General features: G+C 46.2%; 1 protein-coding gene across 1 annotated transcript; it reads right to left on the bottom strand.

The window, feature by feature from the left end:
- Nucleotides 1-185: 185 nt before the first annotated feature.
- On the bottom strand, nt 186-27,948 carry LOC131282825 (uncharacterized). Its single transcript, XM_058312366.1, has 29 exons — nt 27,741-27,948; nt 22,990-23,146; nt 22,747-22,913; nt 21,293-21,328; nt 17,896-18,078; nt 17,679-17,822; nt 17,456-17,589; nt 16,914-17,094; nt 16,383-16,843; nt 16,153-16,321; nt 15,666-16,091; nt 15,371-15,589; nt 14,972-15,292; nt 14,719-14,901; nt 14,524-14,574; nt 13,620-13,868; nt 12,162-12,515; nt 5,480-5,611; nt 5,076-5,399; nt 4,813-5,001; nt 4,606-4,743; nt 4,068-4,247; nt 3,526-3,708; nt 3,334-3,465; nt 2,627-2,716; nt 1,275-1,431; nt 1,028-1,194; nt 635-958; nt 186-556 (listed from the first exon to the last, which is right to left on the bottom strand). Exons 1-29 carry the CDS (start codon nt 27,946-27,948, stop codon nt 186-188), a joined length of 6,030 nt encoding a protein of 2,009 aa, XP_058168349.1.

Genomic DNA, 27,948 nt, shown 5'->3' with positions numbered 1-27,948 from the left:
TCAAAATGCCTCTCAACGCCCTATCAAGGGGTTACTTTCTTTCCAGCGGTTCTTCCATTCGTCCACCTGGTGGCGATGCTTTCCGTTCGTTTTTTTCAGCGCCCCACGCTTCTATCAGCTTATTGGAAAAATGTGAGTCTGTTTGTGTGTGTGTGTGTGTGTTTGTTTGAGAGGATGGAGAGTGCTTAGTTCTGCTTCGGATGTGGCACTGGGGCGGGTGGGGCCGGCTTGAAGCACTGGAGCAAAAATGCAGTATAGATGACGAAGCCGAGACCGAGCGCGATCAGCGCGTACATGAAGATGTTCAGCTCCGGCTGGCGGAATCGGTTCTTGCGCAGCCACTCGAGCACGTCCTGCTCGTCGTACATGTCGCCCCGGTAGATGCTGGGGAAGCGCTTGCGGAAGTACACGATCGCGGGCAGCTTGGTGACGCCCCACTTGCGCGCGTACCGTGGATCGCCCATCTTCACGAAGGTGATGTCCAGGTTGTCCGTCTCGCTGTCGATCAACTCGAGTCTCTCCAGGACCGCTTCGCTTTCCTCATGATCCTCCTCGACTGGGGAGAGAGGAAGATTAAACCGTTCGGAACGATAAGTATACATTGCAAAAAAGACTCCGTGTTTCGCAATCTTACAGAAGAACACTGCCAGGAACTCGTTCTCGTCGAGCAGCTTGTTCAGCATCTTCCGGTTAACCTCCTCGATCTCGTTCTTGATCTCAAACACATCCTGCGACGTCAGCCAGTTCATGACGCGTTCGTGATCGTGCATATCACCGTCGTACAGCATCGGAATCTGCTTGCGGTAGTACACTAGCGAGGGAATCGTCGTCACGCCGTACTTGTGCGCCGCATCCAGGCTCGCCACCTTCACAAAATCGATGCCGTACAGGTCCACCTCACCGTCGATCAGTTCGAGCTCCTCCAGGATGTCGTCGCACTCAGCACAATCTTCGTCGTCTGCAAGTAGAAAACCGTACGTTTCATGATCAAACCGATACCAATCTACTCTCCTTAGCCCCAACTCACAGTAGAACACGCAAAGCAGCGGCGACTGCTCCATCAAACGGTCCAGCATACGCTCGTTGACCTCCTCGATCTCGTCCGCCAGCTCGCGGTTGTCGTCGTCAACCAGCCATTCCAGCACCGACTGTTCGTTTTGCAGATCACCTTCGTAGATGAGTGGATTTCCGTTGCTAAGCGGTGCAGCGTGGAAGGGAAATCGCAATTACATACATTTGCCTCGTGATAGTGATCGCCACTGCCTGGTACCTACCGGAAGTACACCAACGCTGGGAATGTCTTGATGGAGTAGCGCTTCGCTAGCTGCGGGTCCTGGATCTTCACCATGTGGATACCGAACACGTCCAGCTCGTCGTCGATCACCTCGAGCCCCTCGAGGATCTGATCGCAGATGTTGCAATTGATTTTGTCTGTTCGGAAGGTTCGGACAAAGATACTGCGGTTAGAACACTCTGTACCAAACCGGGGTTTTCGTGGCGCCGTTCGATTATCGCTCCTGGCGGCGGTTTGTATGTGTCTTAACACAACACAGATCGGACACAGGGGGCACATGAAATCAGCGACATAGATATTAGGGAAAACTTTCCCGGTAGGGAATCACAACACATCGAGCAACTGAAGGGCGCAGGCGGAGAAGGAAAAACAGATCGAAACAGAGGAAAGAGAAGAGGGCCGAATGCACATATAATACAGGGCGCGGTGGGTTTTATGCGGTGGGCGATGGACGATCCTTTTATACACACGGTGGACGATGGAAAGAATAAAAACAAACGCGCAAATGCACAAAACACAAGTCAATCTGAATGGCACCCAAGAGTGATAGTTTTAAGATCATGAAAGAGAAGAAATTGATATATACTGCCGAAGAAATTGATTCCCTGGTATCAAATTTACAACTCATAAAAACATATCGCACAAGGAACACACGGGTTGGATCCCATCGGTGGTATCTTGGGAATGTTAGGCAAATGATCGGCTAGTAGGTTGTTAAACTGACTGAGGTTTTTCTTCAATTAATAGCAATGAAAGAGAGAATGGGCATAAGGTAGGTTGCAGAATCCTTGCCAATATATATACAAACTCCACCATATAAACAAATATGCACAAGAACTGCCAATAGATGCATTATTTTATACACAGATTAGAGCACATCTATTGGACAAACGAAAAGAACAGATTAATAAAGGAGCTCAACAAGGACTCGAGAAAGACGAGAGATGAAGGAAATGTCGAAAAAGGTAGCCATTCTTGGAAATAGGAGATTTGCATGGAAAACCCTTAGTAGACTGCTAGGGCTTAAGAGAATGTTATTCAACCACGCGATCATAAAACATAGCGCAAACAAAGAACATGTACCGGGCATTTGGAGAGAGGTGCAACAAACAAGTAGATCGGAAAGGTTTGAGAAGTTACAAAAGCCTAGTGTACAGAAAACAAGGAAGGTAAAAGACAGAGGCGTTGTTGCGAGGGGCAGGTTTTTCTTTTTGGCATCGTTGGCGGAAGGCACGGAAACAGAGGACAACATAGAGACGAGAAAGAAATGTGGGTCAGAAAGAACGGATTTGGCGAGAGTGAGAGTGAGAGAGAGAGAGAGATGCTAGATACCTGAAATTCCTTCCCGTGCAAATTCCTTTCGCTTGCGTATGTTTTCCGCAGAGCAAAAACTTCGGCAGTACGAGGGTGATTTGGTTTTGTCTTTTGGGGTAGTTTGCGTGGTTGCGTGGATCGTTGATCGTATTGATTTTTGGTTTTCGTTTTGTTTGTTCGTTTGTTCGTTGTGGTATTTTGGTGGTATGTTCGATTTTGTTCACCAATTGTCGACCAAAACATCAGCCGAATAAAACCAAAATACGGGTTTGCAAATGGTGCGCCATGATGCAAGGGTTCGTGTTGTGTGCCAAATTCGGCGGGGGGTGTCAAAATGTAGGAATTATTGGTTGAAAGTGCGCAAATTCCGGGTGCATTTGGAGTGTAATTAATATTTGGTTTGTGTTCGAATTGGTGCGTGATACATTCGTGGTGCGTTTTCGGTGTGGTGCAGTGAAAAGAAGAGAAAACAACATACAAAAAAAGAAATAAAAAAACAGTATTAGGACCTGTGCAAACTAATGCTCTTCCTGCGTTCGTGTACAAAGGTGGTTCAAAGGGACATGGGGGAGGCCCAGAGGGATCACGATTTCTTCGAGGAGGTCAGTGGAGACGGTGATTAAGATTCGGGTAACGCCAATTGCAGGACTGAGCAGTCTACTAGGAAGCAATCAAGGTACACTAGAGCAAGTAAGTAAAAGAAAAAGCTAGAAAGATGTACTTACAGAAGTACACGGCCAGATACTGAGTCTCGTCCACCATCGACTCCAGCATGACGCGCGTGATCAGCTCGATACGGTCCTCGGTTTTCTGCGTGATCAGCCACTGCAGCACTTCCTCTTCTTCGTCCAGCGAACCTTAAAAAAAACCTTGGTTAGATGGATCGTTGTTCGGCTCAGTGATCATACGGTGCGTACCTTCAAACACGTTCGGCACATTGTCCTCGAAGTAGACCAGCACCGGGTAGTCGGTGATGCCGTAATGTTCCGCGATCGTGAGGTCATCCGTCTTGACGAACATAATTCCATGCCGATCGCAATCGTCGTCGATGTTCTCTAGCGATTCCAGAACTCCAGTGCACTGGTCGCAGTCGTCCGTGTCTGCCGTTGGATGAGGGAACCAAGATCGATTAGAGCCTCGAAGAAATAAGATCAACCCTGAAGCGGGAGTTTTCTATGGATCTGCGGGACTGTTCACGAGCACGTTAGTATTTTCACAACAAGTAACATTTAACAGACAACAGAGGCTGGAGTTTTAGTCCACTCGGGAGGGTGATCTTTTTCCAGGACGGGGAGAATTTCCAATCATAAAAACAAACACAGAGTGGTGGTTAGTTGCTTATTTCTGGAGATCCCTAGGAAATACGCCATGCAAGAACTGTGACGCTAGGATCAGAACAGAATCAGGGTCCGAGGGAGGAATCTGGATCAATGGACGTGGAACACAATCGGTGCTATACCCTCGATGGATGCCGGTGGTGGTGTGGTTGGCGGCACACTGTCCGCCACCGGTTCGTCGCCCGCCTCGTCCACAACCTCGCCGGATGTGGCCATATCCAGCAGGCCCTTGCGCTGCTCCTTCGCCTTGCGCTGCTTCTTGGCAGCCTTTGTGAAGCAAGCCTCACAAGTCGTTTTGTTCCCTTTTATTCCCCCGGTGCGCCATACGCGTGTTGTTCGTGCAGTAGTGTTAAAGACAAGATCGCGTGTTGCGTCAAGTGCGAGAGTGAGAACCAGTGCGAAGCGGAGTTGTGTTTTGGTTTTTGGTAAGAAATATTTAGAATTACAAAACATAAGTGCATATAGAACGATTGGGTGATCAAAAGTGGGTTCCTTTTGAGCGTAACAAGTGATCCTCAGACTTTAAGAGAGTAATTTATATTATATGCAAGAAATGTCTCTCAGAAGTAAAAGTAAAATTAGCACATTGGCAACAGAGTACTGTCAGTTACAACCGGAACCATTTAAGTGAGTAAACCCCTTTCGGAAACCTATACTTACAGAAATAGACCGCCAACGCATTGGAGTCCTCGATGAGGGCCAACAGTTTCGGTCCATCCAGATCCTCGATAATGTCGCCGCCTGGGTTCTTCTGGGTCATAAGCCAGTTCAGAATTTCGTCTTCATCGTTGAGATCACCTACGAGAGCCAGGAGGTAGAGACATGATAGCAGACATGGTCAACGTCGACCTGCTGTCGATTGCGTACCTGCGTAGATGACAGGCTCCTTGGAGGACAGCTTGAAGAAAACGATACCGGGCAGGGCGTACACACCGAGTTCCTTGGCCATCTGCTTATCGTCGATCTTGACGAAGTTGATGCCGGCTCCGTCGGCTTCGTCGTCGATGTGTTCGATTTCGGCCAGCACCCGGGGACACTGTTTACAGTCGTCGCTATCTGCAGAAGGATATTGAACAGTACTTGATCGTTAGGAAAGATGGCTATCGTCCAAAGTGGTTATCGTAACTCACAGAAAAACACGGCCAAGTAGTCCGACGCCTGGCGGATCTTTTGGAACATCTTGCGGTTCACCTTTTCGATGTGGTCGGTCATCTCCATGTTGTGCGGATCGGTGAGCCAATCGAGCAGCTCCTCCTCGTCGTCGATGTCACCGTCGTAGTTGATCGATTTGCCCTTGCGGAAGTAGGTGACACCGGGCGGATTGCGGAAGCCGAACTTTTTCGCCATCAGCCGATCGCTGCTCTTCACCATCACGATGCCGTAGTCGGCCGCCTCGTCGTCGATCAGTTCGATATGGCGCAGAATCTTCGGCGTGTCGGGATCCTCTTCCACGTCTGAAGAGAAATATGGACGGAGACAATCAGGTTCATTTGATATGCTTTTAGATGACGCATTTGTTTTAAACTAAACTCACAGAACACTACCGCGAGGAAGTCCTTGGTGTCGATGAAGTTCAACAGTACATCTCGCTCCACCTCCTGGATACTTTCGTCCGTCTTCTGTCCATGCATCCAGTCCAGGACGTCGTACTCGTTCAGCAGATCACCTAGCGAAGAGGGAACCCACCGCCAGCCCCGACAACAAGTTGGAAACAGAGGGAAAGTATCGTTAGTACTGTTCTCTTTCTATGACGCTCCTAACCGGGAAGCAGTGCATTTGCTGCAGATACTAAAAACAGCTGTTTTGTTTTACAATACAAATACTTACATCCTGCAGTGGGCTAATATGAACAACAAAGTCATCTTCATTTGAACGCGTGATTTAAAAGTGTCGCATGGCCGACAACACATCCCAAAACGAACAGCGAACCATTTTACGATCGACGATTGTACGTAGGTCCCTTTCCCCGTTCTCGGTTCGATTCGGCTCGAAATTTGCAAACCATTTTGTTTTGTTCAATTTTTTTGTAATTGTTTTCTTCATATTTCTTTGTTTCCGTTTCCAGTAAAAGTTAAAGTTAAAAAAGCATTAACAATAAAGATGGTTTCTCGTTGCTTTGTTCTTCGATATTTCTGGCGTCCTCCTTCTTGTTTGTTCAGCGTTTTCTGTTTGCTGTATTTCTGTATTTTTTTTACAATATTTCTCTCATGTTTTGCTCTCCCTCTTTGAAGATACCTCTTATTATCCTTGTTCATGTTTGTTTGCTCTTGCTTTTTACATCGCTAACATTCGCTTCTTCAAACATTTTGCGTTGCTCCTATATCATTGTTGATCATTCTTTGATGAAGCATTTCCAGCCTATTCCTTTGAAAGTTTTTTCATCTTGTTTGACGTTCTTTTATGATGCTCGTTCAATGTTGCTCCCCCTTGTTTGGCATCCGTCTTAGCTCCATTCTTTTTCTATTAATTCTTTTACTACTCGTGCCTCGTTTCTATCCGTTGAATGTTTGACAACATAAGTTACTCACGTTTTTATTTCTCTTATTTCTTCTGTCCGTTTGTATTTGATCCCGAATAGAGATCCTACCACAAAATCACAGAAAATAGAAAGCTCGAATCCTTCCCGATGGAGGTTGACATAACGATCGAGCGGATTGAATTTTGCCTCGCCCAAACAACGTTTTCATTTGCAGCTATTTCTACATGTTCAAACAAATTGACCACGATCAGCTCGACGATCGCAGCTAGGCCTTCAGTGAAAGTTATCTGCGCTAGTAATATTATATTTATATTATCCGGCAGTTTTGACAGCGTATGTTAGTTAAGTGGTTTGATACAAGCGTTTGTCGGAAGTCTACCTCATTTTTCCTTTGGCTAAATTTACACTAGCGTTAAGATATATTAAAAAAACATAATTTAATAAAACATACGTAAGAGAGAAAGAGTGTAGAAGTGAGTGTAGAAAAAAGTAAAATAAATATGCAACAGAGTAAGTTCAAAGTCAAGTGCAAAAAACAGTAGTCCCATGTCGCAAACTAGATAGCCTAAAAAAGAGCATCTTAACACAGCTTCAAGTGCGAGTTGCGAGTTAAAGTGTACAAGTAGAGTCCGTGTATGAGTGTTTATGTTTGAGAGTTTGTGCGAAGAGTGCTTGTGCCACCGGTGCATGGTTCCTTTCTGTACTACATCTTCTTTTTTTCTCAGCGCGAAGAACTGCAACTGGATCATGCAGTGCGGTTGGAAAACAAATATAAAAAATGAAATTTACTAACAGTAGTAGTGAAGTTAAGCTTAAGAGATTCCCTTAATATCTAGCCGTTCGTCAGTGCTTAAGTTGGTTTTTCTTCTGTTTACTCTCTTTCCCCTCCTTTCTTGCCTCCTTGTTTGCAAATACCGTGCGTTTCAAGAAACCCTTCGCCCCAATTCGAGTGGTTCGCATTTTGTTGAGTAGTCCGTGGTAATAAATAACAGGTAAATAAAGTTACTCTCTATCAACAAACTTTTGCAGTCTATCGTGTGGCGAAACGTTGCGAAACGGAAATGAAACCGACCGAAGAAACAATAACGGGATCCATTGCGTGTGTGCTCGCCCAAAACTGGATCCAGCTGTGTTTGATATAGCAATAGCAGTGTATAATAGTATATAGCGGTGCAGGTAGAACAGCTAGTGCAAGTAAATGTTATGCCCGTTTTCGAGTTCTGTGCGAGGTTTAACTCTGTCAAAGTGTTGTTGCGATCTTGTGTTAACCAGTGCAGTGATATGCGATAGTTGCGTTGCAGTGCTGTGTTGTGTCCTACTTTTTCCTACCCTTCACAGGTTATTGCCTACAAGTCAAGCGTGCAGAGCCTTATGCTTCCTTATGCTAAGCGACAGTTTGTTAAGATTTTTTTTTCTTACGATTTTTCATGGAGTTTTATTAAAAAAAACGTTTCTCCGCCATCTTCTTTGAAGTTTTCTTTTACCGCATGGGTTATTGTTCAGTTATATGATTCTTTCCCCATTCGTTTTGTATTTGGTTTGACATTTCTTCTTCTGTTCTCGTTTGTTCTTGTATGTTTTTCCTTCCAAGTTTTTTTCGATTTTCTTTTTCTCGCTTATTATTTACAGTTGCTTCTTTGCAAATATTTCTCGTCTTCTTCTTAGTTGACCTCTTTTGCTAGTTCAAATGTTCTTTTAACCATTCATTTTTCTACAAAATCATGTCATACATGCTCACCCGCTGTCAAACGTTTGATACCCTACCCTGCCCGGGTCCTAACCTAACCGTCTCTTTCCGGGGGCTTCGATGTTCCCTTCACGTTCGTTCCCTTAGGCTGTTCAGGGAAAGGCATTAGAAACGCAGAAAAAGTGTCGCATCGCGCAATGAAAAGAAAAGAAAGAAAAGGGGAAACAGTGGTAGAGAAGAAAAAGGAATACATAAGGTCTTCTAGCCAATGGACACGGGACATACAGTATGCGACAGACGTCTGTATGAGGACACGCATATGCGGATTGGTTTCTAAGGAAAGAGACGGTTGTGCACTGATGAGCAATGACGTGTTGTAGTAGGACCAGCTGGGAGGGAACGGTCAACAATTCGCTTCCGGTAGATTGTTTACTGCTCGAAACAAGCGTGGAGCTTTTAAGTAGTTTTGGTAATTTTGACAGCGAGTTGGTGGTAGTTCTCTTGAGCCCCCAGTTTTGTTTTTGTTTTGTTAATTTTCCCCCTCTCGATTGCACAGCGGGATTGCTGTCCTGATGCTTTTGGAGTGTTTATCGGACCGGACGTGGGCGATCGGGTACGGGTTGGTGGACTGTGTCGTAAGCCGTCGACGCGTTACCACCAGCCTAGCTTGCCGAACAGTCCATCATCGTCGTCGTCGCCGTCGTCGTCCTTGTCCTTTTTACCTTTGCCCGCCTTCGCGCCCGACTTCGTCTTCGAAGCCTTCTTCAGATCGACCTGCTGGCGCTCCTGGGCCGCTTTCTTCTCCTTGGCGGCGGCGGCGGTCGCGTCCGCTACGTCCGACAGCTTCTTCTGCTTGAAGGCGAACTGGCTCTCGGCCTCGTCGCTGTCCCGGCGGCTGATCTTCTGCGCGGCCATCTGCGTCACGCGGGTGTTCTTCTCGACCTTCGCCGGGCAACACCGGAACGAGTCGTCGTCCTTCGGGGTTGACTTCTTGTCCCGCTTCGTTACACGACCGGCGTGTCCCAGTCCAACGTAGAAACATTCGTCATCTGTGTGTATACAAAAAACATTTTGTCAGATTTAGTGATTCCTAATTTGATTCTTGTTTGACAATCTCTTGTAGATTATTATTTTTTGCTTTACTGATGATTGGTTTACGAGCTTAATTGCGTTTAATTTTGAGTTTTCTTTTAGCAGGCAGGGGTTTAAAAGAAAATAATTAGAACAAGTTTAAAAAAAACGTGGTCAGAACTTCAAACCAGGGAAAACATTCAATACATTCTCTGCTGAGGTACGGGTTAACGGGTTTCATTCAGTGCTTTTTTCGGTTAAACTCAGTACGAGGTTGCAAGCTGGTTTGCCGGCAAGCTTTAAAACCACAAGAAACGGAAAAAGTAAGAAACACTGCCATCGTTAAACTGATCTTCGAATAATCAAAGTTTGGCAAAATTTGATTTTTTTTCACAGTGCGTATTGCGTTACGATCAAGGCAAGTTATTAGAAACCGTATAGTACGATTATAGAAAGAGATAGTTACAAAAGAATGAAGTAGAGCAGTAAAACGGAAGTTAGCTAGAGAGTCAAATTTCTAACGATGAAATCTGAGTAAGACTTTTGCATGCCAAGTCCGCTCGTAATTGGTGCAATAGAAACTAAATATTTCAAGACAGTAAGTTCTTAATCGATCCTACTATTTTTGACATTTCTCCTCTACGAAGGACGGTCGCGCGAACGTGGTATTGAGGTTAGGTTACAGGTTTCTTGTTGTTTCAATTTCAACGTAAGTTATGAGAATGATGAAAGAAGTAAATTTGAAATACATTGATTTGCACGGATTTCTGTCATGATTTTTCTCGCTTTGTTATTCGTTCACGTTTATTACTTTCCGTTTCCTGGGCCTGGGTGGGAGAGTGGGTGCCCCGGAAGCAGCTAATTTATATGAATTAACTGACAAAATGTTTTTTGTAAACAAAACCAAATCACTACAAACAAACATTTCTACATTTTTCTGTTTTGGAGTGGACGCGGTGTGTTTATGCGAGCCTCTTTAGGGTTCTTGTCTTTTCTCTTTCGTTTTTTTTGTCGTTGTGTGCGCTTTTGCTGTAGCTGTCACCGTTTCCACACGGGCCCCGGACGGATTTTTGCGGGTCGTTGGTAGTCTTCTTTTAAGCTATACTGATAAACATAACATCGTAGAACGCAAATTTTACATCTAATAGCGAAACGTAGTTACGCAACTTCGGAGGAGGGCAAGACAAGAGAAACCATCTCACTGGACAATGGACACTGTCCAGAATTGTTTTGATTGGGCGCCATTTTGATCGGTAGACACAAGCAGACAAGATTATTTTGCGATGCATCGGGGGCAGCACGCGATCTCCATTTTGATTTAAGTCTCTCTGTAATGAATGGTTGATCCTTCGAGTTCGTGAAGCGTCCGTAGGTTTCGTAGTGTTCCTGGCAGGTTTTGGAACACCCTTTGTTTTGATGCGTTCGCCTACATCCCAAAATAATCTCCTCTGCCCTGTCGGCGTTTCGTAAAAGCAGTGGCCACTCCTAAAAGTATATATTGAACCTCATTATAGCATTCGTCATAGTATGTTTTGATCCTTCTACTTGTAAACGGATTTTGATAATTAAATTCTTCTAAATAATCATCGCGCATCTTACAGTCGGTTTTGCTGAACACACTGTGCAGTGTTGCTTTGCGCTGTTCGTTTCGGGATGGTGTTGAAGGATGGTGTACTTATAAACAAGAAAAACCCGAAGCTACAAGGAAATAAGTACATCTGGTTATTACAGCAAAAATGCTAGAGAGAAAGGGAGAAGATAAACGAGCTGGAAGAGGGCAAACCGGCAGAGTGAAGAAACGGTGAACCTTATTTATTTTTTGGTAAACATTGTGTCAGCTAAAGTCAGATAAATCAACTCGACGCGTGGCATTGCCGTCCCACCAGAAGGGAATGAATTTAAGAAGAAAACAATTCGATTTGCCGACAGAGAAGAAAGCGGAGAAAATGTAAAACCAAACAATACAGTGGCTGCACAGGCAAGAACGTGAAGTTTGCACACTCTGGTGATTGATTGAAGAAGGATCGTGAAAGACCCGTTAGCGATCGGACGTGCCAGTGATGAGTGATCTTGTGCAGAGTCGAGGATATGAAACAGCGGAAGCTCTCGTGGGAGTGATGGTGTGTGTGTGTGAGAGAGAGAAAGAGAAAGAAGGAAAATAGTATGCTATCCAAACGGAAAGGAACGAACGCTTGGGTTGGTTGAGTTGCTGAATATGGTACGTCACTTTCTCCATTGAGATGGTTCTGATTTTCGCGCTCGAGAAGGATCAGAATTTCAAAGTGTCAACAAGTATTTCACCTCACGTAAAACCGGCATGGTGAAACAATCGGAGGCTTTAAGGTCTTAGTTCCCAGCAAGGTATGTACATTTGCAGTCCCGTCGGAGATACCTACAGTATCAAACGCTACTGATTTATACAACCAATCCATAATACAAGAATAGTAGCGGCAGGAAGTAGACGCGAATCGTTAGGGGAAAGGAAGGAAGATACTTATTAATTGTGCAGATTAAGGTTAGGTGCAGAAGAGGTTTGGAGGCAGAGAGACAGCGGTTTAGATGGAAAAACAACGAAGGACCCGCAGAAAGTGGCCTCGGAATGAGAAGATACGATCCTACTGGTTCCAAAAGAAACAACCGTGAGCGAACATCCAAATAGTAGTGGTTAGCGTTACTACGTATTCACAACGACCAGGCAACACTGGCACAGCTTTTGGTAGGTACAGCTAGCGTACACAAAACAGTACAGAAAGACAGATAGACAGATAGACAACAGAGGACAGAGGTCCAGCTTGCACGGACAGATAGATGGATGGAGTGAGCACTGCCTACACAGGCCACGGCCGACACGCCACACAAGACTACAAGTACAGGAGGTTTGGTTAGAGGCTACAACTGCGCTACAATTCCAAGGCAAAAGTCAGGCCTTTGGTGAGACCGTGGCAAATACACAGCCGAGTGTGTGAGGCGGGCAACTACCTTCGTCATCATCATCATCATCATCATCGACCGCATGTTGGGTAGTCTTTTTCGGCTTGGCCGGTGCAGGAGGGGCCGCCGGCTTCACACTGCTGCTGGTGGGTTTCGAGGGCTTTCCGGCCGCCGGTTTGGAAGCGGAGGGGGCAGCGGGGGCCGGTTTATCCTTAGGTTTGGCGGCTGACGCCGGCTTCTGGCCGGACTGCGCCTTTGGCATCTCGACCGCATCAACCCGCGGGATCGGCTTGAGCTTCTTCGCACCGCTCGAGCGCTTCTTGTCGATCCGATCCTCCCGATCGAGATCATCCACGTCGTCGGTGTAACGCTTGCGGAGTTTCGGTTTCGGTAGTTTGTTGTCTGGAAGAAAGGGTCGGTATAAGGGTTGACGGATGGGGGATAGGGTAGGATGGGGGGGGGGGGGGGGGGGGGGGGGTGGAATGATGGGTGTTTCGTGTGTGGTAAGAGGGTAGACCGGGAGCGTTATGAGAATATTTACTAGGGATCGATAGCTGCGTTCGGGAGTGGACAACGTAGTTAGACGAAGACCATCGATTTAAGAAAAGAGCCACAACGATAAATGACAAACATCGAAAATCTGACGAAGACGACGAGGACGACATGTGGACAGATTGACATCAAAGTTTGGGCACATCGAATGACACCGAATTTAGAACAGAAGTTTCGTACAGTTCGATCGAGTGAATCCAATTGACGCACAAGCGTTCGTTCGTGCGCTTTCAAAGAGCGATGGGTTAGAAGTGGGTGGCTGGAAAGAGGGGGAGGGGTGAGGGGAAAGGGGCTAGTAGTTTCCACAACAGCGAGCGGATCTTTACAAACGAAGACCGTACGACTCGAGCTAAACAAAAATGGCTACAACAAAAACTAACATGTGCCGAGAGCGACAGGCCGGTGGAAAAAAATCCTTTTTAAAAAATCGAGCATTCATGCCTTACAAAAGTGGGTGCTTTCTAGAAGAGCTCTACAGCTAACACCGGCTACAGCGCTATGCAAAATTGGTGGCAAAAAGGAAAGAAAATTCAAAAGAATAAATCAAAGGTAGCTTATCAGGCGCAACTTTACAGGAGGAAACGGTTGAAGGTAGAACTAAGGAGGAGCAAACTAAAGGAGCACAAGATATAGAGTAACATAGAGAGCAAGAGAAAGAAGGCTTAGTGGGACTCCAGAATGGAACGGGGAGTTTGAGAGGAGGAGGGGGAAATGAGTAGTGTGCCATCAATGAAACAACCACAACAACCACCAGCTGATCAACACTACGGCGACGGCGGCGGCGGCGCGCTACACTGGAGCAAAATCGAACACCGAAACACTCATAGGTTTTTATATGTGCGCCACTCATCACATTACGACTGCTGCAAAGGGGGTGCGACAAGAGCCCATCAAAACGGTCATCACATGCTCCTAGAAGGCGCTCTAGGGATTGCGCGGGTCCACGCCCTTTACCTAGCCCGATGGACAACGAACTGATCAACAGCGGAACTTCGGTCGAGGATGGTGCAGGTGACGCAGTTGCGGCGGGCGGTGGAAGCTGCCCACCGGCCGCGGGGCGCAGTATGGAGCGCTCGGGGACACCTGCCCGGGCCCGGACGTGCGCGAGCAGGATCGCCCGGAGAGCTTCCTCTTCCGGATTCGCGAACACGACCGGTACGCGCTCCTTCGTTAGGCCGTACCGTAATTTGATATCGTACTTTCCTGCGCAGAATCGAGGGGGTCATCAGTTCAATGTAGGGGAATAAGTCATCAGCTTTGTGTCGAAATGGAAAAGCGAAGGGGGTTGACATGGCGAAGGGACGAAAGATCGTGTATCGTTCGAAGGCGGCGGCTGGGAGATAAGCAAGAATGGTACGCATGGCATGGTGTGGTATGGTACAGATGGAAAAGCGCCTTCTGCTCATGAATTCAATGGAAAGAAAAACGAGGACATGCCTGCGCATGACATTTCCCATCGACAATGTCAACTTCACCAGAATAGTCTCGCCCAGAGTATCACTTGGCGGGAAGTTGCGATCAGCAAAGGAAACAGAACAAAAATAATAAAAAAGAAATGAAGGAAACCGTAACATGGAATGTTCTTGTCCTCAAAACGGGACGAATACTGTCGGATGAATCACTGTCCAGTGGATGAGTTGTATAACAAAACCAAAAAACTTTGAGAACTTTGCACGCTCGGAACAGAGGCGAGAACAGCGAAAACCGGAGGAGAAAACGGTCAACACGATAAGTAACACGATGAGGGGGGGATCAAAGGTCACCGGGTGGAAGTGAGAGTAGCTTCCAAGGGAAACCATTAAGGGGTATCAGAGGACACTTCGGGTACTTAATTGCTAGGACACCTGTACGTTCTTACTTTTGTGATCAATTAGCCACTGCAAGATGCGTTTTTCGTTCTTTAGATTACCTATAAAGAGAGGAAAAAGCGAGAGAAAGAGAAAGAGAAAGAAATCGAGGAAATAGATAACATAGGAAAGAATTTGAATGTAGAGAAGGTCTAGTAAGAGAGATCTTCTAGGGTGAATAATGGTAAAGAAGACAAAGTCCATACCATCGTACATAATCGGAACACCAGTTTCGTAGTAGACCAGGGCCGGGAAGGAAAAGATTCCAATCTCGTGGGCCAGCTTTTCGTCGTTGGCCTTCACGAACTGAATGTGGTGCTTGTCGGTGTCATCGTCGATGGTTTCCAGCTTCTCCAGGATCTTCGGGCACGTTTCACAGTCGTCATCGTCTGCGAAGGAAGAGGGCCAATGACAGGTTAGTGATCGTATTATCGCGACATTCGTTCTGGAGAGACTTACAGAACAGCACGGCCAGGTGTTCAACTTCGTTGACCAGCACCTGCAACGTCTTGCGGTCAACCGATTCGATGATTTCCGGCTTGGTGTTGTACTGCTCCAGCACCCACTCGAGGATCTCCTCCTCCTTCATCAGATCGCCGGTGTAGATCGTGCGGAACTTGTTGCGGTAGAAGACCAGCGCCGGCAGCGTTTCCAGATCGTACTCCTTGTCGATTTCGTCGTCCGAGGTCTTCACGAAGTCGATATCCTTCTCCTCGCACTCGTCGTCGATGTTCTCCAGCTCGGCAATGATCTTCTGTGCCTTCTTGTCATCGTCGTGGTCTAGAACCATGCAAACGAGTGTGTTAATCTTCTCTTAGACCTTACGCCAAACGACTCGGTAAGGTTTTGAGAACTTACAGAAGAACACTACGATGTGCTCATTTTCGTACAGGATCTTCTCCAGCATCTTGATGTTGACCTCCTCGATCTTGCCGGGAATTTCGAGCGTTTCCTCATCGGTCAGCCAGGCCAGGACTTCGTCCTCGTCGTTCAGATCACCCGAGTAGATCAATGGGTCCTTGTTGCGGAAGAACACCAGCGAGGGCAGGTTCTTGATGTTGTACTTCTTGGCAGTGGCTGAAGATCAAATCACAAAACAATAGTGTTTTTAAGACAGAATCTTCACCTCTATCTAGACAAAAAGACTACCTACCCATGTCTTCGGTGGTGACAAAGATGATACCGGCCTCATCGAGCTCATCGTCAATGTTCTCCAGATCGTCCAGGATCTTGTCGCACTTTTCTCCCTCGTCGCACGCCCCGCTGAAGTAGACGCACACGTACTCGTGGTCCTCGATCAGATCCTGTAGGATCTCGTCCGTCACCTCCTCGATGGTGGCCGAGTACTTCTGCAGCTTGAGCCACTCGAGCACCTCCTCCTCGTTCATTAGGTCGCCCTCGTAGATGGCCGGGATCTCGTTCTCGAAGTACACGAGCGCGGGCAGATGGTCGAGACCGTACTCGCGGGCCTCCTCCGCGTTGTCGAGACGCGCAATGACGATCTCCTCCTTCTCCAGCTCGTCATCAATGTTCTCCAGCTCATTCAGAACGCGAATGTCCTGCTTGTCGTCCTTGTCGTCTGTACGAGGCATCATAAAATCAGTTTCTTTTCCACGCACACAAAGTCTGATGGTACTTACAGAAAATAATTGCAACGTGGTCGTACATCTGCATGAGCTTGTCCTTCATTTCGTCGGTGATTTCTGGAATTTCCGAGTGGCGCTTCTGGTGCACCAACCAGCCAAGCAGTTCCTCCTCCTTCAGCAGATCGCCTTCGTAGATGTGCGGAATACCGCGTTCAAACAGAATCTGTATACAAAAAAATAGCTTTAGAAAGATCCTGAAAATCCCTGAGACCGATGCAACCTACCATAGTTGGCAGCTCCTCAATACCCCACTCCTTGGCCTCGTTGTCATCGTCAATCTTGACGAACGCAATGTCGTTCTGGTCGCACTCGTCGTCGATGTTCTCCAGCTCGGCCAGCACCTTCTGCGACGTCTTGGAGTCCTTGTCGTAGAACAGCACCGCAACGTGCTGCATCTTCTCGACGATCATGTCCAGCATTTCATCGGTGACGTCCTCGATCTCGTCGCTGTTCGTCTGGCGCTCCAGCCACTCGAGCACGTCCTCCTCCTGCTCGAGGCTTCCCTCGTACACGGTCGGGATGCCCTGCTCGAAGTAGACCAGCTTCGGGAACTTGGTCACACCGTAGTCCTTCGCCTCCTCGAGGTCGTCCATTTTGACAAAGTTGATACCGAGCTGGTCGCACTCGTCGTCGATGTTTTCCAGCTCGTTCAGTACCTTCTCCGACTTCTTGTCATTGTTGTCATCTGCAAGGCAAATGGCACGCCAAACTTTAAGTCATGATCCATGCTCAACTGCTAAATAGTAGACACTCACAGAACAAAACGGCGATCGATTTGCCCTCCTTGATCAGCTTGTCCAGCATCTCGTCGGTGACATCCTCGATCTCGTCCTTTTCCAGCTGCGACAGCAGCCACTCCAGGATCTCTTCCTCGTCGGACAGATCATCATCGTAAACGTTGGGGATCTGCTTCTCAAAGTATACGATCGCGGGAACCTGTTCGAGAAAGAGGAAAAAAAGAAAGAACGCCAATTTGAGTTGGTGAACAAGCTGCTCCAAATGGCTTGAAAAGAAGACAATTGTTGACCGCGTGAGATAAAACAGCCGCTTCCAAGTAAACCGATCAGCAAGGTGGCAGTGAGAGAGTAGGTCCACCACCCGATACGCTCTATAAATAACGCCCGGCATGAGATACCGTATCGATGCGGTCGATGGTTGTTTTCAAGTGTGTTCTAATTTTAACGCCACTAAATACACTGTCGGGGACGGTTTATGGTTCGCCGGCAGGTCGGGTTCTCTTGCGTCACTTGCGTGCGCGAGCGCGTGCCTGCGTCGAGCTGTTGAGACTGCGACTTACCTCATCGATGCCGTATTCCTTGGAGACCTTCGGGTCGTCGATCCGCACGAACTGAATGCCGTGCTTGGCGCAGTCATCGTCGATGTTTTCCAGCTCCTGCAGTACCGACTCCGATTCGTCGTCGCCTTCATCGTCTGGAGGAGTGGAGAAGGAGAACGCAACGCAGGTTATAGACGAAGATTTGAAGTGGAATAACATCACACTCCGACACACGGTTACTTACAGAACAAAACGACCAGATTGTCGATGTTCTGGATGAGAGTCTTGAGCGTCTTGGCGTTGACCTCCTCGATGATGTCATCCTCGTCACCGGTGGCCTTGTTCTCGACCAGCCACTCCAGCACGTCCTCCTCACGCTGCAGCTCATCTGGGGGATGGAGATCGAAAAGTGGACAAATGAGCACCCATATTCCCGCACGTCAGCTTGAGGCCACACTTACGCTCATAAACGATCGGCGTCTGGTGACGGTAGTAGACCAACTTTGGCAGCGGGCCCAGATTGTACTCCTCGGCCAGGTCCTCGTCGTGGATCTTCACGAAACCGATGTCGAGCTGGTCTGCCTCGTCGTCGATGTTTTCCAGCTCCTGCAGTGCCTTGATGCACTTCTTGCACTCGGGCTTGTCTGCGGGAAGGTGAATGTGATGGGAATTAGCTTCCATTGTGTTCCACATGACGTTCAGAGAGGATGACAATGGGCGAGTCAGGGATGAAACATTTACACGGAGACATTTAAAAAAGCAGGGTTGACCTAACTTGTTCATGCATCGGAAATATTAGAGCAGTATATCCAAAATGGTGGATTTATCAATTGGGTTAAAGATATCTCAGGGCTAATGTTAAACGGTACAGAAAACAAACAAACACTAGGTTAAGGTAAAATTAACTAAACACAAACACAAATGCGGCTATAGATTAAATTCTGTCGAACAAGCCCCGAGTAGGACTCCCCGACAAATGGGCACACAAATAAACAAGCTACACACACACAACAAATATTACGGGATGATCAACACGAGAGTGACTATGGTGCGTCATTGGGGAAAACGAAGAGAGTACGAGCACGAGCAATATAAATTTCTAAAAGTTAACAACCACCAAACAACTCGTGTGTAATGTGAGCAAAAACTCGGAAAATGGATACACTCCACTCCACGGGTCCGGCCTAGAGATGGAGATTAAAAATAATCTATTCCATGTGTGTGATGTAATTGCACCGCACCCCAACCCGATACCGAATGGACTCCACCGACGGCGTGGGTGTGCTAGAGGTCAACCCCGTCAACCAGGACACAACCCCCTGCGGTCAGGAGTGTATTGTGATCGCCGTTCGCCGACACAGGGCCGGTAGGTGGTTTTGAGTTGGTGTTGTGTTTACGCTAGCCCGATGGGTGCGCGAAGGTGCTTGGTGTTCGGTGTCGGTGTCTTCTGCTTCGTTTACTCAAGGCAACACACAATTCCTGCTGGTGTATCTTTCATCCGAGGGGACGAGGAAGAAAATTAACCCCTACTGGCGAAAAGATGGCAACTCGATTCACACAGGTTGCCCCGGTTCGGGTTTTGCATTCGAAGCTGCCATTGCGATGGTAGGTAACGAGTTTTTATCTACTATCTGGCGCGACTACCACCTACGGGAAATTTAATGTTTTCTATAATATCATCGTTAACCGTTAATTGATGCCGGCCGATAGGGAGATCGGTACCGCTTTGATATCGCTGGGAAACACCTTAACCTTGAAGGTGGTAATATTTGCCGACCGGAACGCTAGCATATGCTTTAATGCTTCGTGTTTCCATACACGTCAAAGAGTTTGAAGTAGAAAAATTAACTACAGATTTTTTATATCTTGCTACAACATTACACCCAACGAGACTCTTCAATAAATGGAAAGTAATTAAAAACATGATGAGGTGTTGAGAACACAAGCATGACTTTGAACACATTTTTGACCATTTCGAATCATCCTACGATGCCCTTTTTTTAAAAAGATGTTCTACGAATGTCAAAAATACAAAATTCAACCATATGACATGGTGTGAAGAACGTTTGAAAAGGAATGTTTTACATGTAATTTATGTTAATGTCAAACTTTTCAACAACACGAAGGTTTGGAGGGTGAATAAAAAACCAAGAAGCAGACGAATTAAATTATTATGGAATGAAATCTAGACGGTGAATACAATTTTAAATTTTCAGCATATTACCACCCTTAAAATTGGAATTTTAATAAAGTAAGTTGTTATTGGTTGAACCTAAAGCAAACAAATAGTTTTGAGGTTCATAATTTTCAAATTATTCTGAAACTTTTAATTTATAATAAATAATTTTGTCGAAAAGTCCCTACATCAAATAATATAGATAATGTCTGGTACAACAGTACTCGCAACGCTATATATTTGTTTAAAAATAAATATTTAAATTAAAGGAAAAACCGAACTGCTACACCGTACAGACTGCATCACTTCTATTTAACGATGCATTCAGCAGCGACGGTTTCTACCAAATTTTCAGGGACAAAAATAATAAACCATCCCTGCTGGCGTTCGGGTTGACTAAAATTAACCCCAAAAGCAAAACAAACCATCCCGAATGACGTTCGTAAACGTTAGCGCACTATCGGTGCCGTGCTGAGAGGTTCAAGGAGACCATTCCTGGAGAAGTCGCAGCACGCACGAGCGACCGAGCAAAAGTGACACGATGTTTGGCCGCACGGTTTTACGACTGTCACGGGGCATTTTTGCCTTCACCACCCGCTATGAATCATTGGTTTTTCGCTGAAGGTAAACGTCGGCACGACGGGGCCCAGTCGACCCTGAAATGGGTGATCGGTGATCTTGGGTGCAGCACGTCAACCACCAGGCGTCTCCATCTGCGCCGACGATTGGTGTGTAAGGCTGTAGATTTATTGGTCGCCCCTTTTTAGAGGACACCCGTCCAAGGGGCACTAGTGGGTGGTGAATCAGACCTTGGGCCTTGGGGTTGAAAGCGAATTTTCACCGGTGCTTTTCCAACAGTGGGCGCAGGTGTCGGTTCTGGTTTAGCACAGGCTAAATAAACAGCTTGTGCGGTACCGCGGGTATCAATTGTGTTTGTTTACACGGTTGCAATTACCGAACGCCGGCATGATAGAGCATTTTGCTGTGCACATAAAGATGTCAAAGTTTTTTTCCAACATGTTGGAGAACTAACGATACCATTGATTTGGAGAATTGACGACGTCGAGTGTACGAGACGAAGGAACAAACAACGAAATCATTCATTTCAAGGTTGGGACACAAAAAAGAAAGGCAGAAGTACATATTTAAATATGTAAGAAAAGTAAACAAAAAAACAAACAAAACGTAAGGAGCAACAAAAAAGATAAATACGAAAACAAGTTTAGGAGAAAAACGGAAATGAAACAAAATGAAAACACAATGAATGCCAGAAAAAGTAAAGCAGTGTCATATGTGAAACAAAAATATAGATTTATGAAAAAGGAAAAAAATAAACACTGCAGTAAAAGAAATTAACAGATGGAAATAGCGAACATAGCAGAGACGATGGGTACACATAGCCAAGATTTCTAGCAGCTTGATGTTATTCTGTCTCAGTTGTTTTTCGTTTTCGTCGTTGCTATGCAAGAGCCACAAATCTTGTGTCAGAAGAAAAGATAAGACATCATATGTATTAGGAAATAGCGAGAGTAGGATAGAGAGCAATGGAACTCAACAAGTGAAGCTCAACAGAGGAAGAGACATAAGACACGGAATGTAAAAACAAGGACAGGGGAACGCAGGGACTTTTGTTTTTTTTTGTGGTTCGCTGAGTTATAGCAATTAGACGTTTATTCACTTACTGTTGTTTCCGGGTGGGCAGTTTTCGTGATCAGTGCCTACGGATTTTCGGGGTCCGTTCGTTTTATTTATATTTTGTTCGAATGTTTTGGGTTGGCAATTATTGGTCGCGCGCGCCGAAGATGTGTATTTATGTATTGGTGTGCGTATGTGTGTGTGTGTATGTGTTCGATTGTTTTTTCATATATTTTAAGATCAGTTTCGTGAGTTGTTTCCGTGTGCACAACACAACGAACCGTTCCATTCCGTTCGTGAGAAATCCGTGCGCGTGTGTGGTTGTGCACGGGCGTGAGGGAAAACGGCACACGGTGCAAATTATCGTGCGAACAGCGAGATAGAGAGATATAGAGAGAGGGGAAGAGAGAAAGGAGAGAAAATGGTAATTTTCTTTTAAATAATGGCCATCCAACGGCGGGTGTTGATTTATTCAAAATGCGACGCATAGATTTGTTGATGGAAAGTAAATAACGCGTGTTGTTAAAAATATTTTATGCCTCGATTTCCTGAGTTTTCACATTCTTTTGCTGTAAAAATAGTCGTCAAATAAGACAAAAAAAAAGGTGTAATGAACTGCCCCCGGGGAGAACAGTAGCAGAACCAAAAGACAGCAGCAAACCAGCCGGGTGTGGCAAAGGGAATTTAATTTAATTGAAAAAATGTCGGTAGGCGAACGGAATGGGCGTGCTCCTACCGGTTGAAGTATTTATAGTTATGTGTTTGTTTGCTGCCTGCGAACACTGTACAGAGATTAATCACAAAACGCAGTGAAAGTGTCGCAAAGACAAGACGACGTCCGCTACGGGTGAACGGCTAAAGTATATCGCGATAAGAGGAAAAGGAACGGAATCTTCAAACTGAGAGTATGTTGGCAAAAACCACGCTTTTTTCGTGAGTACATTCGGGGAGGAGTAATACGCAGGCAGTGCCGGGCAGGAGACGCTGGTGTCTAGTCACAATACGTGAAATTACGAAATCGAGTCGTGATGCATGTCGGGTTGCTTCATTCTGTACGCTTCCGTTCGCTACACGCAGCGGCATGAAGGTGGTTATTTATCAGGTGATTTGGATGGTTGATCATTGTACAACGTGATGAAATGTCCGAAATATTCTGTACAAGAGCGGGTTAAGGTTTAATTTTTCATTTTAATCTAACAACATTACCAACGGTACGGACGAAGAATGAAGGGAAAGGTGTAAATAGGGTGCCTTAGAGTTTAATTTAAACAAATACTGTGCCAATACTCGTACGTGAGAGAGAAAGAGAAAGTGAGGCAAAGAGTCAAACGAAAGTTATGCAAATGATCTACCGCTGCTTGCTACCGAGCCAAAATACATCTGCTAAATTACAATATATAGGTATTTCTACAGACTCAAGATACGTTTAAATATGTTTCTGTACAATAATTTCCTTCGGTTATCGGAGTGCGTAAAAACCGGCCAAAAGCCAAACACTTACAGAACAGGACCGCAACGTAGTCGGAGTCCTCGATGATCTTTGCCAGGATCTTGGAGTTGACTTCCTCGATGCGATCGGGCAGATCCATCGCTTCCAGGGAGGTGAGGAAATCGAGCACGCCGGCCTCATCCATGAGATCGCCCTCGTAGATGATCGGTTCCTTCTCTCTGCCGGAAACAAATGGAATCAGGTTATAAATGGCATCCGAGGTGCGTTGGGAATCAACCAGACAGTTAGGCTCACCTGAAATAGGTAAGGGCTGGGAACTTCGTGATGCCATACTGCTTCGCGAGTCGTTTGTCGTTGATTTTCACAAAGTCGACACCGAACGAATCGGTATCATCGTCGATGTGCTCTAGCTCTGCTAATACTGTGTCACATGTTGTACAACTTCGGGCATCTACGGGAAGGCGATTGGAAGGCATTAAATTTAAATAGTAAAAGTACACGCTTAGTGTGATCTTCGTATTTCTGCTAATGCTGACGTTTATACGGGGAAAAAGCTTAATTAGGTCTAGGAAGTATATTTGGCATATTTTCAAACAACCCGATAAGTTCACTGAAAAGATAGTTTTTACGGTTACTGAGGCTAGAAATAATAAATAAATAACAAAATCCAATAAACATCCACACAACATGAAGCATAATAAGCAATGTTTTCAATATGATCGATGTCTGAAGATTAATTAATCCCGATCGACGCAAACGAGGCTACACATTCTCTCTGAACGACGCACGTGATTAGATGCTTTAAACAACGGTCGACCGATGATTGCTAAACACCAGACGGTGAACGAGCACGCGAGTCATAGGAATCCCTTAAAATAAACCGATCGATCGATCGAGACGGTGAAGAAACCCCTTGCCCTGATGGTCACGTTGTTTTTTTGGTGGTGCAACAATAGACTTAAATTCCGTCAAGTGGTTGCGGCCTGATGACACAATGAGGACAAGGTTGGAAGAAGCCATCATAAAACCCCTAGGCAGGTTGCGATGGTTTGAGTGGTTGAAATAATCGCTCCAAGAAAACGGAGAACGATCGTTGATTATTTTTAACTGGTAAATGCACCCCTAGCAGGGCCACCCGGAGTATAATTTGACCCATGATGTCGTTCAAATGATGACCCACATATGCACTCCCCGTTGCTAAGTGTAATCGTTCGACGTAATGACAATCGGTGCGAAGAGTGTGTCAAACGAACCTCGCCCAAAGAGAAGTGCAGTGCGTGCATTCTGAGGGAAGGTAACGGGACGATGGCAGCGGACACACCGGGGGTCGCCTGTTACCGTTTCATCTTTGACTCGGAGACCCTGGGAACTATTTTTAATACCGACATCGTCTGCTAGTGTACTTTTTTTCTTTACTTATTCCGACGGTGGACACAGCAAGTCTAGATTTGTTTGTCGGTCGGGGTGGGGAGTATCCGAGGAAGCTATGGGTGTGACATGGGCATTAGTGCACGGCTGCATGCATGCAAGCAAGCAAGGCACACGATATTGCAGCACCGCGTGTGGCTTCGTTTGACCGGGTGTGAGCTACCAGGCGCCTCCATCGAGCAGCAGGAAAGTCAAGTTCATTCATCAGATAATTGCCCCGGCGCATTTGGCCGTTCTGCAGGATTAATCATCTTTTTGGCGAGTGGCTTTTTTCCCCCAAATCCCGTTTGGGTGTGAGTTTGTAAAGGAAAATTTGTTGCAGCAATTAGCAAAATACCCATTCATTCATTCATTATGAAACGAGGCAAGAAAAGGTAAAGAAAATACATGATTCAGTGGTGATGGTGTGGATGGTGAGCCGTTATTTTTAATAAGCACTTGGTGTCCACGTACCCCACAGGGATAGCAAACTAGCCAACTAACTTAGCTTCCCTTCGTCATTTGAAGGGAAAGCGATGACTAACACGTTGTCGGTTTTATTCATACATTGTCGGTTTTTAACTCATACATTGTCGGTTTCATTTCATCATGATCGTTTTGTGGACTCATAAAACGGCAATCGTTTTTTCCGCTCCTAATGGACGTTGATCGCGTTACGCATCATAAAATTCGACATAGTGCATCGTTTTATGCATTTTTCTACCATCGATCGCGCAACATCCGATCGCTGATCGTGAACACGCGGGCTGGCCCACCTCCTACGCCCTCATCAGTGAGGAGAAACCACAGTTTTATGTTGTCTTCTCCCACCCTCGTTTGTAATACAGTGGGTTCCCTTTTCGTGCTGGTACACGAGCGGTCTGTTTACACAACCCGGGCTAACCGAGCGGGGAAAATTCGAAACCCGTTCAAGGTTTCCACCCATTAGCGTCGCTTCCGGCGGCTTCTGCTTGGGGAAAGAAAAACTTTCCAAATTACGATCTCGGTTGAACGCTAGCCCGTATGATATACTAGACGAGATAAACTCTGTGCGGTTGGATGGAATGTGTTGCTAGTTTTTTTTTACGAACGCGGTGCTGTCTTGAGGGTTAGCAAGCAGAAAGGAAAATCTTTTCTATGGTTGAAGCTTTTAAAAATTACTCTCTCTTAAAATTTATATCTACCAACTGGTGATCTTTTTACAAATGATCGATACTTCAGTAGCGAATTTGCAGTGTAGTGTAACGGTTCAATGCTACAATCAACATTTACCAATCGATCGTTCGACTAAACAGCTGTGTCTATAATTCCACCGAGCAAACAAACAACCTGTTGCCAAAAATGCTGCTCGTATTGCCAACGATCATTAGGACGTGGTTAAAATTATTAACAAGGCAAAGATCAGCAATTATCTTCATTTTTCCGTTTTGCGCTAGTTTTCTTCAGTGAGGGCTCTTGTCGAAGCAAATTCAACCAGGAACGAGCTCGTCGCAAATCTCGTCTCTCGTTATAGTTCTGCCTTTTTCCGTTGAATCAGTGTAGTGTGGAGATTTTGCTAAATTATGTAGAAACAATAAAATTCCCGAGCAACGATGGAATCATCAACAATCACCAGTTTGCGGTAAATGGTCAGGGAGAAACTAGTTTCTAATCTATTATATTTTTTGGCTGTTCTGAAGAACTGTTGGTTGGTTGGCTTGTGTCAAATAAACATTATCCAACGAAACCAATCAATAGATAGGTAAGTTTTCTCTCGGCGTTTTGGACGGTGCTTGTGAGAAAAGTAATTTTCGAGCGGATATTTAATATCAAATTTCCCTTACGTACAACACCACTTCCTGATCATGGGCCTGGTCTTCTCCCTTGTTTTCCCCGGGGCAAACTCGACGGCATAATTTCGGTCCCCTCGTTGGCATCCCACGTACAAGAAATTGTATTAAATTTTACGCCACTGGCGGGAGGCGAGCTGTGGTCGGAAGGGGTAGCCGCGAACTGATTGCGAACTCGGGAGGTCGGTCGCTCACGACACCGTGTCCGGCACCGGGGGTCGGAAGGTTTATTTTTGAACACTTTGTTCTGAAAACATCGTCCGACGGTGGACTGCGGATTTCACTCGGCCGATGTGTCCGGCCGGGGTTGGGCTCGGATGAAGGCGTGCGGCAAAGATTGACCTGAGTCGTTGACAACATGATCAACTTTCCGCGAGAAGACCATGATTAATTATGCTTATGTTAGGCGGTGATAGTATATTCATCAAATTATCATTATCAATAGCCAGGTTTTTTACTCTGGCACTGAGAAGGTGATGCAAAGGTCTATAGCGGATGTTAAATTGCATTAGTCAGAAGATATGTTGACGGAGCACATTAACTTGAGCACTTTTCCTTGTGTTTTAAAATTCCTCCATGGATCCTTTAGATATCCTTTTTGGTTTTTCTCACACAACTTTAATTTAACCGTACTGCACAGAAACCCACACAGACACACATACACAGCCTGTGCCGAGACAAAACACCTTGTCACACCAACAACATTCCACTCGCACAATTTGTCTCGCTCTTCCCTCTGGGCTCACCACATGTCACAATCGCTATTTTTCGCCGTTTTCTTGTCACCGTGTTTCCGTTTTTTCCTTTCCCATTTCCCCGTACGTGTTTGAAGTTGAGTTGAGTTTTCCTCTTCCTTTCAGCGGCTGTTTCTTTTCCTTTCCTTGCTTGCCTGCGATGAATTTGCTTTTCTTTGCACGATTATTTTTAAAAATAATTTAGCTCTCACCACTCGAAACCACTGTTCTATAATTCCGGTTGCGCAATGGGGTCTACTGCTGTTAGCGAAAGGTGCTAGTATGCGTGCAGGTATGTATGTATGGGTTCGGTGGGGTTTTTATATGTATTTTCTTGGCTAAGACTTCATATGCTTCACTGGCTGGCTAGAAACTAGACACTGGGAAACGTGAACACTAGCACATACACTCACAGGGAAGTCATAGACTTCCTTTTGCTTGTTTTTATAGAACAGGAAGTCCCCGCATTGTCGGGGCACAACACCCCAGATAGGGTTAGTATATCGGGACCGTTTTCCGACAGTTTGGCAATGCGAGAAAGTGTCTCGTTTCATTTCTTAACACATCATGGCGGCCGGAGAGGATTCAATTCTTTAGCTCGTAAAAGGGTAGCTTAATGATGGACCTCGCGCACTTAGACACACTCGCAGTGCCGCAAGGAAGAACGAGCGAAGCACGAGAAAAAAGCACCAAACGAACCGGGTCAACTATTTTTAGACCCCGTTTTTGCACACATTCCCCCCGCGAGGAGGCCACTGCTCGGATTTGAACCGCACACCGATCGAAGGAGCTCAAATCCCCTGAAGAGGGGCCGGGAACAGGGCCGGTGGTCGGCAGGGCAGAGCTCAGCGCAGGTCGATGGTGGTGCTTGGGGTTTCGCCCAGGACACAGGCACAGAAAGAGAGAGAGAGGGAGAGAGATGGAGAGGGAGGGACATGGCAGACCACTAAGCATCAGCATCAGCAGCGCAGAAATATCACATCACACTAGGCTCGGATACCGTTACGCGAACGGGTTGGTGGGGGGTGTAGGACCTTCCCACCCACCCCGCCCCCGTTCCTCGATGGGCACTTACACCAGTACACCGCAACGTAATCCTTATCCTCTAGTAATCGCTCCAGCTGCTTGGCCGACACTTCCTCGATCGTCGCCTCGGGGGCCGCGGGCGGCGCACTGGCGGCCGGGGCCTTCTTGGCGCAGTCTACATCGCTCACTAGCCAGCTGCTCACAAGCAATAGAACGCACAACGGTGCAACTAGATTCCTGATTCGCGGCAGTACCAT

This window comes from Anopheles ziemanni, chromosome 2 (assembly GCF_943734765.1).
Source record: "Anopheles ziemanni chromosome 2, idAnoZiCoDA_A2_x.2, whole genome shotgun sequence".
NCBI lineage: Eukaryota > Metazoa > Arthropoda > Insecta > Diptera > Culicidae > Anopheles > Anopheles ziemanni.
This window is presented reverse-complemented; position numbering and strand designations above follow the sequence as displayed.

Excerpts from the sequence above, each read along its gene's own strand:
- LOC131282825 (XM_058312366.1), bottom strand. The coding sequence starts at position 27,948 with ATGGTACTGCCGCGAATCAGGAATCTAGTTGCACCGTTGTGCGTTCTA. Across the intron at positions 17,095-17,455 it reads AGGAATACGGCATCGATGAG|GTTCCCGCGATCGTATACTT; the intron begins GTAAGTCGCAGT and ends TTTCTCGAACAG. Across the intron at positions 2,717-3,333 it reads GTATCTGGCCGTGTACTTCT|ACAAAACCAAATCACCCTCG; the intron begins GTAAGTACATCT and ends CTACCCCAAAAG.